This window comes from Orycteropus afer, unplaced genomic scaffold (genome assembly GCF_000298275.1).
Source record: "Orycteropus afer afer isolate SDZICR_OR568_19922 unplaced genomic scaffold, OryAfe1.0 scaffold00120, whole genome shotgun sequence".
Lineage (NCBI taxonomy): Eukaryota > Metazoa > Chordata > Mammalia > Tubulidentata > Orycteropodidae > Orycteropus > Orycteropus afer.
This window is the reverse complement of record NW_006921707.1, coordinates 509,791-527,545: the sequence shown is the minus strand read 5'-3', so window position 1 is coordinate 527,545 and position 17,755 is coordinate 509,791. Positions and strand designations below refer to the sequence as shown.

The 17,755-nt window shown below is 36.9% G+C and overlaps 1 protein-coding gene across 1 annotated transcript in view; it reads right to left on the bottom strand.

Moving 5' to 3' along the window:
- Positions 1-8,576: 8,576 nt before the first annotated feature.
- IL15 (interleukin 15) overlaps positions 8,577-17,755 on the bottom strand; it is a 21,154-nt gene continuing 11,975 nt past the window's right edge. The window contains exons 4-6 of the mRNA XM_007944093.2: positions 14,527-14,571; positions 12,792-12,929; positions 8,577-8,687 (exon numbers count right to left, since the gene is read on the bottom strand). Coding sequence (XP_007942284.1) covers positions 8,577-8,687; positions 12,792-12,929; positions 14,527-14,571 — 294 coding nt within the window. The remainder of the gene's footprint in view (positions 8,688-12,791; positions 12,930-14,526; positions 14,572-17,755) is intronic.

Here is a 17,755-nt window from a genome sequence, read left to right as displayed (position 1 = left end):
TTTCCATGTTCTGATTATTAATGGATGTTTGCAGCTGTTTCTCCTCAATTTAAGTCATGCCACATCAACACATGGAGGTGCTGAAAGACTTACTTTATCCATATCATTAAGGTTGGTTCTACTCTGCTGAGGCAGCTCTTTCTTAGTCCTATTTTGAGGGCCTTCCAACCCAAGGGTCTAGTCTTCCTCTACTGAGTGGGACAATGTTTCCAAGCTATTCATAAAGTTGCCCAGTAATGTATCAGACAGTATTTCTCTGCTATTCATAAGGTTTTCCCTGGCCAATTTTTGAGAAGTCAATGGCCTCCACCTTCTTCCTAGTCTGTCTTTTCCTGTAAGCTGTGTTGAAACCTGTGCACCATGTGCAACTCTGCTGGTGTCTGAAACACCGGTGGCAGAGCCTCAAGCCTCACAGCAATGTACAAGCCCCACAAGATGACAAACTGACAGGAAAATCTGTCTCCTTTAGCGTTGGAAACCTCTAAACCTGCCAGTCTGTGGTCACTGGCCACTCCTGGTCCCTCCCTTTCCTGGTTCTGGGTGGCTTGGGTGTTGATATAATGTGTAAAAATTAAATACGCAATTTTCAATTGTGTTTCTATATAACAATTTCCTCCTCAATTCCTCTAAAACATTTTGAAATCCAAGATTGAAGAAGTAAAATATAGAACAAAAACTCAAAACTCTTTATAAATTATTCATGATTTTTTTCTATTGTGTGGCATCAGCTAAATTATACAATTATGGGACTTTTCCATGACATTGAGGTTTACCTTGCATAATAAATTCTTCAGGGAGAGCACAAGTAACTCATCAGACACATTCAGAACAATTGAACTAAATCTCTGGAAATTAGATTTCCTCTTAGCAAATATTTACACATAATATGCATATGTCAACCATGACTCAAATATGACTATGGACAGCTTACACTAATCCTGATATACTAGACCTATTGAAGGTTGAAGAATACAGTCTGCAGTATGGATTATATCTCAACATAAAGAAAACAAAAATCCTCACAACTGGACCAATGAGCAGCATCACAAGAAATGGAGAGAAGATTGAGGTTGGCAAGGAATTCACGTTGCTTGGTTCTACAATCGATGCCAACGGAAGCAGCAGTCAGGACATTAGACAACGTGTAGCATTGGGAAAGTCAACTGGGAAGGAACTGTTTCAAGTGATGAGGAGCAAGGATATCTCCTTGAGGACTAAGGTGCGCCTGACACAAGCCATGATATTTCCAGTCGCCTCATATGCATGTGAGAGCTGGACAATGAATAAGGAAGACTGAAGAAGAGTTAATGCTTTTGAGTTGTGGTGCTGGCTGAGAATGCTGAAAGTACCATGGACTGCTAAAAGAACTAACAGATCTGTCCTGGAGGAAGTGCAGCCAGAATGCTCCTTGGAAGCAAGAATGGCCAGACTTCGTCTCACCTATTTTGGTCATGTTGTAAGGAGGGACCATTCCCTGGAGAAGGATGTCATGCTTGGTAGGGTGGAGAGTCGACGAAAGAGAAGGAGGCCTTCAACGAGATGGATTGATACAGTGGCTGCAATGATGGGCTCAAGTATAGCAGGGATTGTGGGGCTGGCGCGGGATTGGGCAGTGTTTCATTCTGCTGTGCATGGGGTCGCTATGAGTCGGAAACAACTCGACGGCACTTAACAACAACAACAACAAACTAGACCTATAGATATATATCTATATATCATATGCTACATATGAAGGAGCAAAAATATATTCTCAAGTATTTGTGTGTGGGGGGTCAAATAACTTGATTTTCAAAGTGTATATGCCACTTTAACCTTACAAGTCATTGAATTTGATGGTTATAAACAGAAACACAGCAAAACATAAATACCTCCCACAACAACAACAGCAGCAGCAGCACAACAAAATTGGTCTATTGATTCTCTCTTTTAAGATGAAGAATGAACACATATAAAACTAGACTTGTGATTGCTTTTTAAATTCTCTGGGCTTACGAATTGTGTTGGTTCTGTTTGCTTTTCCATGTGCTCTACCTTCCAGCCATTTTTGTTTATTGCCAAGAAAAGTGGAAAGATATTATTCCCTCTGATATTTTTTTTAATCAGAAATTGAGGTAAAAATATAATTCATCAATATGGCTTTGGACTGGAAACCTGATTTTTATGAGGCTTACCATGACTCCTTCAATTTCTAATCATGTGGATTTGTGCTTTCTTTATTATCTGTAATATATTGCAAATACTTTCAGCATTTAGGGAAGTAGGTGAGACAAAAATAGAGTGTCTTTTAGACAAACAACTTTGGGCTGGTTATTCAAGGACAGATCATGAAGGGCAGATTTTGAAACACAAGCAAAAGATTAATTTTATTTAAGGGTACAAGCATCAAAAACTAAATTCAGATTGTTTTACATGATTACTTTGTTCTTAAGTTAATTGAAAGGGTTTTAAGAACAATTTTCAGAACTTCACCTCAAGTTTCCTAAAATCAACTGAAGTGATTCATATTAAGTAATGTGGGATGAATACAAAATTTTGAGCACTGCAAAATTCCAAAGTTTAAGTTCACTGGTTTCCTCATATAACCAAAATGGATTATTGAGCACTATAAAATATTATTGGTGATGTGACTGGGATGATGATTTTCCTTCCCCCTTCCTAGTAGTCCCTGAAAAGGAGGCTAATCTTTGTCTAAGGATTGGATTGGGAATTTACAGTATAAATTGGTGCAATTTTCAAAATAAGACCAAATGATAAATTGAAAAAAAAAACTTTCCATTGCAATGGAAATTGTTACAAAGTTGTCACAATCCCAAAACTTTGAAATATGCTTCCATATACTGTGAAGCTGAGAGTCAACATTAATAAAAACCAGAACTCCGTGCCTTCAAGTCAGTCAATTCTGATTCACAGTGACCCTCATTCGGTTTCTGAGGCTATGAAAGTAGATTGCCCAATCTTCTTTCTACGGAGCATCTGGTGGGTTTGAACCACAAAGCATTTGGTTTGCAGTCAAATGCCTTAAGCACTGTATCACTAGAGCTTCTCATATGGAGCTCTGAGCCAGCATGTGACTCCTGAGTCAGCATATGACTCCTTTAAGGTAAAATAGGATAGAGTTCTCCTTAACTACATTGAAGAAAAATATAAGAGTACTTTGACTAGAGTATTGGTATATATGAGCATGGATGGGTCATTGGGTAGTGAAATAATATTTCAACCGAGAATCAGTTTGTCTTGCAGAATGAAGGGGGTACTTAAAAGAGAAGTAACATTCTTAGGCAATCACAATTCCTCCATAATATCTCAGGAAGCTTGCCATTGTGAATCAGGGTGAAAGAGAAGAGAGCAATTGCTACACTGCAGCATTGCTTCTGATTTAAATATTTTATCTATGAGTCAACTGATCTTGGGAAGCCTGACAAGGAAAAAGAGATGCCAACTTAGGAAAAAGGATAGACTGGATTTGATAAAATGGTGTTCAAGATAGCAAACTCATGAATAGACCTTTACAGCTTTGCTGCCTACCCCACCTTCATTGCCCAACTGGAGGAAAGGAGCACTGAAGGATGGATACCACAAGAAAATACAAAGAACAGAAAAAAGTTGTAAAAATTTTTCTCCACAAAGTCAAAGGAAGACAACCTGGTCTCCCAAATAAAAATGGATTAAGACATTCAATTACTGAAAAAAAAAAGATACAGGACAACAGAAGAGATATAAAGCAGTTAGCTGGAAGAGCTGAAGAAAAAAAAAATGGAAGGGAAAAAGCTGTATCAAAATCTGCCAACAATAGAATAGACAAGGTGGAAATATGGTAGATTGGCTCAAGAAAATAAAACTAAATGAAATGTAAAAGAACAATGATATAAAATGATTACAGACAAGATGACGGATATGAAGACAAAAGAGTATTCCCAAGAAATGAACATTTGTATTCCTAAACTAATAACAATTTTATAATAATCATAATGATAGTTACTACTACTGCTGCTATTATTATTATTATTGAGTACTTGTTGTGTGTTAGGACTTCTAAGCAATTTGAATGAAATAACATATATAAAGCACTTGCAGGCGATAGGCATCATTATCGTTCACCTTTTATATTTGGGAAAAAAAACTGTAATATGATATTGCCATCCTTACAGTGCCTACTTCACAATTTTGTTAATGTCATACTGCCAGTAACAGACAGAACTAAAATTTGAACCCAGGCAGCAGGGTCTGAGACTCTACTTTTAATCAGTATACTACACTGATTAAACAGAATAGATATAAATTTAAATATATTACAGGAAAAAAAAGTTTTCCTGGAATAAATATTTGAATGTATAGGTGTAAACGACAAAACACATACCAAGAAATAAAATACACTGCAAAACAAACATCAAAATCTCAAGGATAAAGAATAATATAAGTATTCATTATGAAAAACAGTATCTTAAACAAGGGATAAAATATTAGAATGATCTCAGATTTCTCTGTTTTAACACTCTATTCCAGCAAACAGTCTACAGAATTCTGAGGGAAATCAACAGCAACAATAATTTGATACCCAGCCAAGTGATCCTTCACAGTGAGAGGTTATACACCTTAGCTATGAGGAAGAAGGCTGTTGGGATAGTGATAAGAGCTTGAGTTCTGGAGTCTTGGTTTGAATCTTGGCTCTGTATGTTTCAAAGCACATGCCCTTGAGTAAATTACTTAATATCTCGAAGCATCAGTTTCCTCATCTATAAAATTAGGAAGCTTAACAATATCTTCTGCTTTTCTCTTTTTCTTCGAGTAAAATCATTTTAAAATATTTTTATTTAAAACTATAATTTGATCCCATTTTTCTAAAATTTCAATTTACCCATCCATCCATCCATCCATCCATCCGTCTGTCATCTGTATACAGAAAACATTGGGAAGACTTTCACTGATTAATGATGGCTATTTATGATTGTCAATATTTGTTTATTTTTTACACTTTTCTATATTGTTTAGTGTGATAGTTGGGATTGTGTGTCAACTTGGCTGGACCACAATTCTGAGTGGTTGAAGCAGTTGTGATGTAGTTATCCCCATGATGAAATCTGATGTATATGCTTTGAGCAGCCAATCTGCTGAAAGGGAGTTTCCCTAGAGGTGTGTGTGACCTGCTTCTAATAAATATATGGACATCCTGGGAATATTAGAGAACCTCTAATATCTGAATCCTGTTGTGCTGCCTACAACTGCCCGTAAACAAACAATCCACCATTCCACCTGGTGATCTTGGATTCGTCATTGCCAAAGTTAACACCCCATATACTGCCTCCCAATCTTGAGCTCCTCAGCACCTGCAGCTACATGAGTCAGGAAAAGCCTTCAGCTTGATGTTTTATCAGAACTTGGGACTTGCCAGCCTCTATAACTGAGCCATTCTGTTATTTTTATTTATTTATTTTTCTATATATAAACTTTACTGGTTTTGCTTCTCTGGAGAACGCAGCCCGATACACTTAGCATTTTTAAAAATCTTATGTTTTTTTGGGGGGAGCTCTGGTAGCATAGTGGCTAAGACACTTGCCTGCTAACCAGATGGCTGGTGGTTCAAACCCACCAGCCACTCCTCGGAAGGAAGGTTGGGCAATCCTACTTCCGTAGTGATACTGCCTCGGAAACCCAAGGAGGGGTCGCTATGAGTCGGGGCCGACTCGACGGCACATAACAACAACAACAACATGTTATTTTTACAAAACACAATAAGTCATTATTTGTTTAAAATATTTAAAGTTGGGCAGTACACAGGGATGAATTTTCAAATTCTCTAGTGGGTCTCAGAATAGGTAATTGAGCAGCCATGAAGAAGGGAACTGTTTAGAAACTGATCCATTCCTTCTTATTCCTGACAAGCTCAAAGGAGCAAACAATAAAAAGGAAAATGAAGAGAAGAAATTAACAATGCATGACATAATAATGTGTGTTACTTTTTGTTACAAGTAGTTCTAGAAAGCAAAAGAGTAGAAAAATAATTTCTCTTTGTTATTAATCTAAAAACACAAATATTTATGGAGGCCATGTACAGTATATGACTGGTAGGAACGATTGCAACCTGTAGAGATTCTGCTCTATCAGAAAAAGCTCTGGATGAGGAAGAATGAGATTTTCCATTTTTTTTTTCAAGAAAAACCAAATATTCGGGTTTTTTTTTTTTTTTTTTTTGCGATTTCTCTTGATTTGTGAATATTTTCTCTAATTTATAATAAATAGGCCAAAGTTAGTCAATTAGCCATCAAGTTGGAACTTCTAGCTTGGCCTGTCTTTACAAATATTAAGGTTTATCCTTTGGATGTGTGTTCATTTGTCTGATACACAGTTTTCCACAAGACAATTCAAAGCACTGCAATTCAGATTGTTGGAGAGGCCTTGAAAAGGGTTGGTACTGCCAGACTTGTAATGCTCATATACCCACTTCCTGTTTTCCTTCTTGAATGCTTGTGAGGACTTGAAATACATAAAGCCACATCTAGAGTCCTCATGGAGAGTTTGAGGGTCTGTTAAGGGCCTCGGCTAACCCAGAGCTAAAAAAAGGTAATGCTACAGGGAGGGAGCCAAGAGCAAAGGAATGAGATAGATGTATTGCAAAGAAACCTGAGAATAAAGAAATGAGGCTATGCCTTAGATGGGCCCACTGTGAAAGCTTTAATTTCTTGGTTTTTCTGCCTTTGGATTATTGGAAAAGTGGTATTTGGTAGAGTTTTAAATCTTTCAACCCTCACCTCACTGTAATTCTCTTTGTTACTCTGAGCTTGCAGTAAAGTCTGATACCAATATAGAGCCTTGTCAGGGCAGGGTTGTGGAAACTGAAGTGTAGTTTCCACAGGAAAGTGTAGCCAGTCCCAATTCACCCTTTGTTGGAGCTCATGAACATGGAGAAGTACCCTACTGAGAGGCCTGACTAGAAGCACCAGGGAGTGATGAGCCATGAAAGAAGCAGTGACCACAGCAGAGTTGAAAGTGGCACTAGATTCTAAGTAGTATCTGCTAGGTGGAACATGGAAGAGACTTGTAACACAAATACCCGATTTTTCATATATACTGTGTCTTTGGGTGAGCCAGGTGGAAAATGGGTCAAAGCTTACTAGTAATAATACTGAAGCATCATATGGTTCTACTATCCTTAAAATTTACTCCTAAGTTTGTTGCATTCATGAATAGTGTACATGATAGACATAATGTTTATTATCAGAGAGAAAAGATATACTGGAAAAAATCCATCACATATCTAATTCTGAGACAGACCAGATTATTACAAACTAAAAGCTCTAATAATTCTGCAGGTTTGGAGTTAAAACAAACTCATAATAAGACAAGAATATTTCATTTTACTCACAGCTCAACTAAAAGAGGATTCATTAATTTTAGACAGTAAATTGTAACAAAACATTATGAACAATTATTTTCCATCAGAAAATGGTAGCTTCAACAAATCAGCAGTTTCTTTATTTTATACACATGGCAAAAATAATGTAAAAATAAAATACCTGCACTTGGGAAAATATGAAATACAGATGTCATCACAACCATTAGTTTTCCACACACAATTTTACCTATCTGTGAATTTTGATTAGTAACTCCATCCACAATTTACTGATGTCCATAATATACCAGGTACTTACAATTTTGGTATTTCCTTCATAACAGGTGCTTTATATGTCAATAACTAAATCATGGATTAAAAACACAGTGTTTGGATACAGTCTTCCTTAACTCATTGGGAGCCAATACATCCTTTGCTGTTATAGCTAATGGAGTGGTAAAAGAGGGCTGGTAGTCAGTGGCTACACAATGCCAGGATCCTACCAACATAGCTGCTTGTGTGCAACATTAATAAGCAAACCAAACCTGATGCCATTGAGTCGATTCTTATTCACAGCCACTCTGTAGGACAGAGTAAGAACTGCCCCATAAGGCTCCCAAGGCTATAAATCTTTACGGAAGCAGCCCGCCACATCCCTCTCTCACCATTGATAACAAGATGTTGTTAAATAATTGTCAAATATTTTGATTCTCACTCCTGAACAAATGTCTCCTATATTTTTAATAAGAGGTAGAATAACAGTGCAATTTCAAATGTTAAAATACACACATAATTTTATGCAACATTTTATATTATACTACAAATATTTACACTTTCAAAAATAAATTAAAAATAAAAAAGCAAAATTAGTTTGAGAATAGTTCATGGTCACTAGATGGAGTCCCTAGGTAGCACAAATAGTAAATGCACTTGGCTGCCAACCAAAAGGTTGGAGGTTGGAGTCCAACCAGAAAAACAAATCAGTCATTGAAAACCCTATGGAGCAAGTTTTACTCTGACACACATAGGGTCACCATGAGTCAGAATCAACTCCATGGCAAATAGTTTTTTATTATATTATTCAATGACAATTTCGGCCTTCTTTTCAACAAATTCATCTGATCCAAGGTCCTCATCCTCATCTTGCTTGAAAAACTTGTTTTGGCAGCGCATTTGAAATGCAGAGTGTTTTGTTGTCTAGAAGTAGGAAGATGTTAATAATAGAAATGCTGACAATGATCAAGTGCAGTCAAGAAGAGTTGATAAACATTTGTACAATATGTAAGAAACTCCGTAAAAATTCTTTAATATTCTTTTCTTCCAGTTCCTCACATTCTTTGCATCCAGATTCTGTTATATTCTGCCAAATAAAAAGAAAAGATTCAATTAGCTAGCCTAATTTACACTTTTCTGGGAATACCACATCATCTGCACCATATGGTGAGGTGTTGAGACATGAAAACTGGCAAATTAACATCATCATAGGAAAAACAATGGGAAAAGGGAGCTGAGAGATTTGATATGGGCTTATTTTTCCCATGAGGGATTAAGAACATTCATCAAATAAGTAAGTAAATAAATAAATACATAAATAAATAAATAAGCCATGTTTATCAGACCACAAATTTCCTCCTTAGAGTTCTTGAATGTTTTACTTTTCGTCATCTGTCCCTAGGATCAGGAGCTCTGGTAGCTTAGTGCCTAAGGCACTTGACTGCTAATGAGAAGGCTGGTGGTTCAAACCCACCAGCCACTCCTCAGAAGGAAGGTTGGGCAATCTACTTCTGTAGTGATACTGCCTCAGAAACCCAAGGAACAGTCGCTATGAGTTGGGTCCAACTCCACGGCACATAATAACAACACCCCTAGGATAAGTCCATACCTCCCTGCATGGCACATAGGTCCTCCGTGAGCTGTTTCTTGGTCTATCTCTTCTACCTTTCTCCACCGTCTCAAATATTATACCCTAGGAACTCTGAGCTCATGCCTTTCCTTTCCACCACACATCATGATATAAGAGGCCTGTGGTAGTTAGGTTTGTGTGTCAGCTTGGCTGGGCCTAGCTGAGTTGCTAGGCACCTGGATGTAGTATTCCCCATGATGAGACTGGTAATCAACTCCATGGTGGAACCTACTATGAGCAGCTGAGTAGATGCCTTAGGGATGTGGTCTACTTCCTGTACATACGGAGAAGCCTTGGGGAATAGTCTCTAGCTTATGGCATGCTCGAATCTTGCATGTAGCCATGTCATTGTTCAGCAGCCTGCCATGCTCTGCTAACATCGGGACTTTCAGTGGACCTGAATTAACGGCCTGCCGTGTCATTTGGTAATATTGGGACTGTACCATTTTATTTGTCAACCTTGCGCTTGTTAGCCTCAGCAGCCAGTAGCTGCCTGAGTGAAGAGATGCCTCTAGCTTCAGTGGGTCAGAAACAAGAGGCAGAGCTGAAGCCCAAGGTTGAGGGGGCTTTCACACAGCCCCTAGAGCCTGGCACTTGGAACTCGGACTTCTAGCCTCCCAAACTGTAAGAGAATAAACTCCTGTTTGTTCAAGCCATCCCATTTGTGGTATATTCTTGTCAGAGCAGCACTAGGTAACCACAACAAGGCCTCTCTGCCTTTGTGTTTCTCTTTGTTTACTACAGGTTTCCTATTCTAGCTACTACCACTCACACCTAAGATTACTTAGGTGCTGTCTCCTTTACAAAGGCTTTGGTAGACTCCTAAGACCTGAGGCTGTATTAAATATACTGTGTCTGTGTTTTCATAGCCCCTTGTTTAGACCTCTATCACAGCATTTCATGTATTAATATGAGTTTTGTGTTTTTAATTCCACTATCCTATAAGCTCTTTCAGGAGGGCAAGGACAAAATATTTAGTATAGTATTGTGTCTGGCACTTAACAATTACCCAGTCATTATTGGTTAAATTGAAGTATTCAGGTGAATAACACAAATGGTTGGAATTTTAGCAGTTTCACGGACAACTAGAATATTCTAAATGTGGCAATCATAAATGAATCTTTTCAGAGATAGCTAAATCATGAAAGCTTTACCCAGCAAAAGTAAAAATTAGATTTAACATCCATGAACATGTGGAATTCAGATTCACCAATGTTTACCAAGCAAGGACTCCATGTCAGACACTGCTACATTTTATATAATGCTGACCTATTTGACCTTCAATATAATCATGTCAGACAGGAAAGAAAAGATGGTCAATGACTCATCTCATGTGACATAATCATCTAAATTTTTTACACCTAGGTCTTCTGACTGTGCAGTTGTCACTCATTCTACCACATAGCCCACCTAATGTCCTTATGAAGGTGATGGAAAAGGAACATGAAAGAGTTTATCATTGCTATTGTCATGAGTTATCTATTTTATGGCTTAGTCTTTCCATCAATAAGATGAAGATTTGTCATGGGAAGTATTTTAAACATTAATATATTTGTTTCATAAATGTATCGAGTAGTATAAGCCAAACATTGTTCTGGAGTTGAGATATAATGCTGGAAAAAAATAGACAAAAATACCAGCCCTTGTGAAGCTGACATTTTAGCAAAGAAAAACAGAAAATACCTGTTAAGTAAAATATGTAGTATGTCAGATGGTATGACATGCCATGGAAGAGTCAAGGCCTATAGTGAGGGGACAGGGAGTGCTTACAGTAGGGGTGGAATTGCAATTGTAAATAGGTGATATAACTAAGAAGGTGATATTTAAGCTAAAACCTGAAGCAACTGGCATTTTAAGAGAAAATTCATGATGCCCAGCCACACTAGCTCAGAGGTTTTGCATTTTAATTGCCTTTGCCTGAACATCCCCAAGTATAAACAAGCTCACTTGCTCACGCCTCTACCAAATGTCATCTTACTAGTTAAACCTTCTCTGGCCATCCAGTGTAAATTACAGTTCCAAACCCCTAACCCACCTTATTTATCTCAATTGGACTTAATTTAAAAAACTGACTTAATATACGTATGCATATTGATTGGTTTATTTATGTTTCCTCCATCCTTAAGACCAGATATCATAAGTTTTTCTAACTACTATATCTCTACCATGGGGCCCAAAATATTTCTAAAATAAATAATTTTTATTATGCTTTCTTTGTTTATAAAATATTGAGTTTTTAAAACTTCACATTTCTTTGGTCATGAGTATTTGAAATTCATAATGTTTTGAACCTCAGGGCCTTTGAACATTTGATCTCTCAGCCTACCATGTTGTTGTTGTTGTTATGTGCCGTCAAGTCGGATCCAACTCATAGGTACCCCTCCTTGGGTTTCTGAGGCAGTATCACTACGGAAGTAGGAATGCCCAACCTTCCTTCTGAGGAGTGGCTGGTGGGTTTGAACCGCCAGCCTTCTGGTTAGCAGTCAATTGCCTCAGGCACTATGCTACCAGAGCCTACCATAGCAGTCCTTCATATCTGCTCTCCTGAAACCCTTCACTGCTAATGTTTCTTGGCATAAAAATACACAACTTATTAAGTTCTTTATTACTACCCTTTTGCATCATTTATGCTTTCATGAGAGTACAGACTCTAGAGTGAAACTGCTTGGGTGTGAATCTTTGTTCCTAATTACTGGCTGCATGACCTCGGGTAAGTTGTTGAAGTTCTCAGTACTCTTGTTTTTTTAACTGTCACATAGATATCAGGATGCCTACTTTACAGAGTCATTGTGAGAATTCAATGAATTACCAATTTAAAGCTCAAGGAATAAGTAAACCAAACTAATCAAACCCACTGCAGTGAGATGATTATGAATCAAAGCAACCCCCATAGGGTTTCCAAGGGTTTCTGGTGGTGTAGTGCCTAAGGCATCTGACTGCTAACCAGAAGGCTGGTGGTTCTAACTCATCAGCCACTCCCCAGAAGGAAGGTTGGCTAACCTACTTCTTTAGTGATATCTCCTCGGAAACCCAAGGAGGGGTCCCTATGAGTCAGAACTGACTTGATGGCAGTGGGCATTTTAAATTTTTATGGAAGTGGTTTGGTTCATCTTTCTCCCACAGAGCAGCTGGTGGATTTGAACTGCCAACCTTCTGGTTAGCAGACATATGCCTTACCTACTGTACCACCAGAGATCCTTCTGGTACACAGTAACAGTCCAATAAATGTAAGTTTCTATGACTTATGTTATAATTAAATACTTCATTATGCAATTAGGTAAATGTCTATCCTTTCTACCTAACCACATACATTTTGAGATCAGTGACCATGTAGTGCCTAACACTATTTAATAAACATTTGTTGGGGGGGTGTCAATGAACAGTTTAGGATTGCATATCAGAGATAGCCCCACTTTTAGATTAACTCCATTGAAATTAACTCCCTCTCCTCTACCAAATGCCTTTTTAGAATATCTGCTTATTCATTATATCCAGTTAATGACTCTCCCAATCAAGCTAAAAACATCAGATATATCTCTATATGATTGCTGGATAACTCACCCCATTAGAAGATAAACTGCTGTTTGCTAGGATGATAAGGTTTTCCACTGTTTCATCAATGTCCATATTCCTGGATTCATGTGAAATAACATTTAACTCCAGAAGAAAGCACTTCATTGCTGTTACTTTGCAATTAGGCTAAAAACAGAGTTACAAAAAAAAATTTTGAAAACCTTAAATTACTTTCTGATTATTCATTTTTACATGGATGTAATTTTGATTTTTTTAAAGCTAATCCAAATATTTTACAAAAACCTTAAATTACTTTCTGATTATTTTTACATGGATGTAATTTTAATTTTTTAAAGGTAATCCAAATATTTTAGGAAAATAACACAACAATACTTCTAAGAAGTTCTACATAGGAAGCAGTTTTGATTTTATTTTTCTTTTCTAGCTTTGAAATAAAAACCAAACCAAACAAACAAAACACAATCAAGAAGCATAGTGATAATATATAGAAGGAAGAACAAAAAATTAGAAAACCTGGAACTAAGAAGCCACTTTTTTCACTAAGCACATTTCTCCTTCTGTAAAAGAATGCTCATATCAGCCCTAGACTTGAAACAATGATATAGACAGTGCGTGTGTAAGAATTTTTCCAATCAGATTGTATCATTAGCATTTTAAAGAGTGGTGGCTGCTAATCATGCTATTCTTATAAGACTCAAAGTTCCAGAGGCAGAAGTGATGTCCGGAAATTCATTAGAAAAATCAAAGCAGGAGTACTGTGTACTCACAGACTGGGCAGTTCAGAAAGGGATCACTTAGGCACCACAGGAATGTATTTCCCACAACAGTTATTTAACAAAAATCTTCTAAACTTAAAAGGAAAGAAACATGTAATGAACCTCTGGGGATCTGACCACGGCTTGTTTAACTTGTGTTTTCAATACTCAGCACAATGCCTGGGACCCTGCAGGCACTGCAAATGTACTATCTGAATGAGTGCATGAAGGAAGAAACACACGCATGTCCCATGTTTTAGATAAGTTCTAATTGAGGGATAACAGAGTAACTATTCTTAATATTTGGAAAGCACACAACATAGAGTTTGTTGGCCCTGTGGTAAGGAAGGTGGGAATTTGTTTCTAGTTTTTAGTAATCAATCAGGAGGGAAAGGATTAGCAAAATGATTGAAATCATATACACATCAGGCAATGCCAATGCGTTAATGAAAAAAAATAAGATCATTTTTGAATTCTGATTAATTTTAGGGGTTATGTTTGTTTCTTTTCTCACATGAAAAGTAATCTGTCAGAGTTCTTTTTTTTTTTTTCCTGACAAATGTTGAGTCATGAAAAATACAGAATATGAATGCATTTAAGCAATATGAAGAAAATACGATTTGAGGTGGTAATAATTATAGTACTGAAAATTAGTGATATATATGTTGGATACTTTGAAATTGAATCAGTTACTTGATCCTTGTATCTAAATTGCCTCATGATTTAATTGCATCACAAAAAAACATAAAATACATTTTGTTAGACATTGATGGAAAAGGCTTTTTTATATTTTTTATTTTGGTTTATCATCAAAACAGCTCTTTTTTTCCCCAAGTCCCACCACATCAACAATTACTTATAAAATTATCTAATCACTTGTTTTAGAAGCACACCAATGTTAGATTTAAAGGCTACAACTACTTCAGTTAAATTATGAAAATATACTTTTTGGAATTTTAAAAATTAGAAAATATAGAAATTTTGAAAATAAATTGAACTATACTTACATGAGCATCACTTTCAGTATATAAAGTGGCATCAATATGTATTGACTGAAAGGGAACAAAATAGATAATATGAAAAATTATGTCCTACTTTGTGGTTGTTAGGTGCCATTGAGTTTGCTCCGACTTAGCGACCCCGTGTACAACAGAACGAAACACTGCCCGGTCCTGTGCCAGCCTCACAATCCTTGCTCCACCTGAGCCCATTGTTGTAGCCACTGCATCAATCCATCTTGTTAAGGGCCTTCCCCTTCTTCATTAACCTTCCACTTCACCAAACATATCTTTCTCCAGGGAATGGTCCCTCTGACAACATGACCAAAGTAGGTGAAACAAAGTCTGGCCATTCTCACTTCCAAGGAGCATTCTGGCTGCACTTCTTCCAGGGCAGATTTTTTAGGTAAAATGAATACTACTTACTGAACACATTAAATTGCAGTTTTTATTATGAGACAATTTTAGATTCATATGTAGTTATAAGACAAAACACAGAAGAATCTTGCACATTCTTTACCCATTTTCCCCAGTGGTAACATCGTGCCTAACCATAGTACATTATTACACCTAAGAAATTGGCACTGATATAATCCACACACCTTCTTGAGAGGCATCAGTTTTACACATTCTATAGGGTGTTTGTCTTTGCAGGTATATAGGTTCTACACAATTTTATAACATGAGTAGATTGACTTAAGCACCACCATAGTCAAGATACAGAACAGTTCTATCCCCACAAGTTTAGTTTGTGTAGTTCTTTCATAGCCAAACTCCACTTTCTGGCCACCCTCCTCTACCCACTACCTCTCTAACTCCTTTGTTCTCTATTCTTCTAATTTTGTTCTCTGTTCTTTATTCTTCTAATTTTGTCATTTAATGAAAAATTTAGTTTGTCAAATAATCATATAATATGTAACCTTTTAATATTTGCTTTTTTAAAATAGCATAATTGACTTTAGATTCATCAAGGCATTGTGTATATCAATAACTTGTTCTTTTTGTGGAAGTACCACAATTTGTTCAATCATTAATTGGTGAAGGACATTTGGGTTGTTCCCACCTTTTGGGAACTATGACTAGAGGTGCTGTGAACACTGGTGTGCAGGTTTTTGTGTGTACATGAATTCCCATTTCTCTAGGGTGAATGTCTACAAGTGTAATTACTGAATAATGAGGCAAATACATGTTTTGTTTTATATGAAACTTACAACCCATTTTCCAGAATGGCTGTACTACATATATTCTCACCTCACTGCCATTGAGTTGGATCAGACTCATAGCCACCCCTTTGGTTTTCCGAGGTGGTATCACTATGGAAATAGATTGCTCCAATCTTCCTTCTGAGGAGTGGCTGGGGGTTTGAACTGCCAGCCTTCTTGTTAGCAGTTAAATGCTTTAGGCACTACGCCACCAGAGCTCCCATATTCTCACCAGCAATGTATAACTGTTTTAGTTTCTCTTCATTTGATGTTGTCACTATTTTTCATACATTTGTCATATTTACATTTAATGAGTGATATTTTGGTTTTAACTTGCATTATCCTGAATAAGATACACATCTTTATCTATACTTTCTTCTAAAAACACTTGGGATGATTTACCCTTTCTTCCTTTCCAAATTGTATGCCTTTTCTTTCTTCATTTTTTTCTTGTCTCATTCATCAAATTTCTTTTTCATGCCTTATTGAGCTAGCTAGAACTTCCATTATAATGTAAAACAAGAGCAGTGAGAGGATATTTCTTTGTTCTGTTTCTGAATTTAGCAAAAATTATTCAGTCTTTCACCACAAAACATGTTACCTTTAGGTTTTTTTTTTTTTGTACATGCTCTGTATCAAATTGAGGCAGCTCCTCTCTATTCCTAGCTTACATGAAGATACATTTTTTTAAAATGCTTTCCCTGCATCAATTGATTTGAAGATTTGATTTTCGTTTTTAGCCTATTAATAATGATAGATAGGAGCTCTGATGGTGTACTGTCTAAGGCATTTGACTGCTAACCAGAAGGCTGGTGGTTCAAACCCACCAGCCACTCCTTGGAAGGAAGACTGGGCAATCTACTTCTATAGAGATACCCCCTCGGAAACCCAAGGAGCGGTCACTATCAGTTGGAACTGACTCACTGACAGTGAGTTCAGTTTAATATGATAGGTTACATTGATGAATTTGTAATCACTTCAATGGATTTTCAAATACTGAACCAGTCTTGCATACCTGGAATATACCGCATTTGGTAATTGTTATGAATTGAATTGAATCCCTTCAAAAAGATATGTTAAAATCCTAAACCCTGTCCTTATAAATGTAACTTTCTTTGGGAAAATAGGGTTTTCCTGTGCAGATATTATCAAGTAGTTATACTAGATTAGAGTGGTTCCTAATTCCTTCTGGAATGCCAGGGGCTGCCAAAACTGAACCAGATAAGGAAAGACCTTGCCCTAGAACCGAGGAGAGAGACAGAGAGTGAGCTTAACTCTTCATCAAAGTCCTAAGTTAAAACTTCCAGCATCTAGAAATGTGAGAAAAAAAAAATTCTGCTTTTTAGAGCCACCCATTCTGTGGTATTTTGTTAGGCCAGAACTAGGAAACTGAGACAGTAATGGTGTGTGCAATTCTTTTCTACATTGCTGGATTTTATTTGCTAATATTTTATTGAAGATTTTTGCATATAATTTTATGGGAGATAATCAGTCTATAGTTTTATTTCCTTGGTATTGGAATGTGTTCTCTACTCTTCTATTTTCTGGAAGATATTGTGATAAATGGGTGTTATTTTTTCCTTGAATGTTTGAAAGAATTCTCTAGTGAGACTAGCTGGGCCTTTATATTTTTTTTTTTTCAGGAGCATGTAAATGATGAATTCAATTTTAAATAAGGAGCTCAATTTTAAATGATTATAGGACTATTCAGATTATCTATTTCATTTTATTAAGTTTTGGTAGCTTGTGGATGTAAGAAATTGTTTCATTTATTTAAAGTTGTCAAATGTATGAGCACAAAGTTGTTTGTAGTTTCTGTTGTTGTTGTTGTTGTTGTTAAGTGCCGTCAAGTCGTTTCTGACTCATAGCAAGCCCATGCACAGCAGAACGAAACACTGCCCAATCCTGCACCAGCCCCACAATCCCTGCTATACTTGAGCCCATCATCACAGCCACCATTGTCAATCCATCTCCTTGAAGGCCTCCCCCTCTTTCGTCGACCCTCCACCCTACCAAGCATGACATCCTTCTCCAGG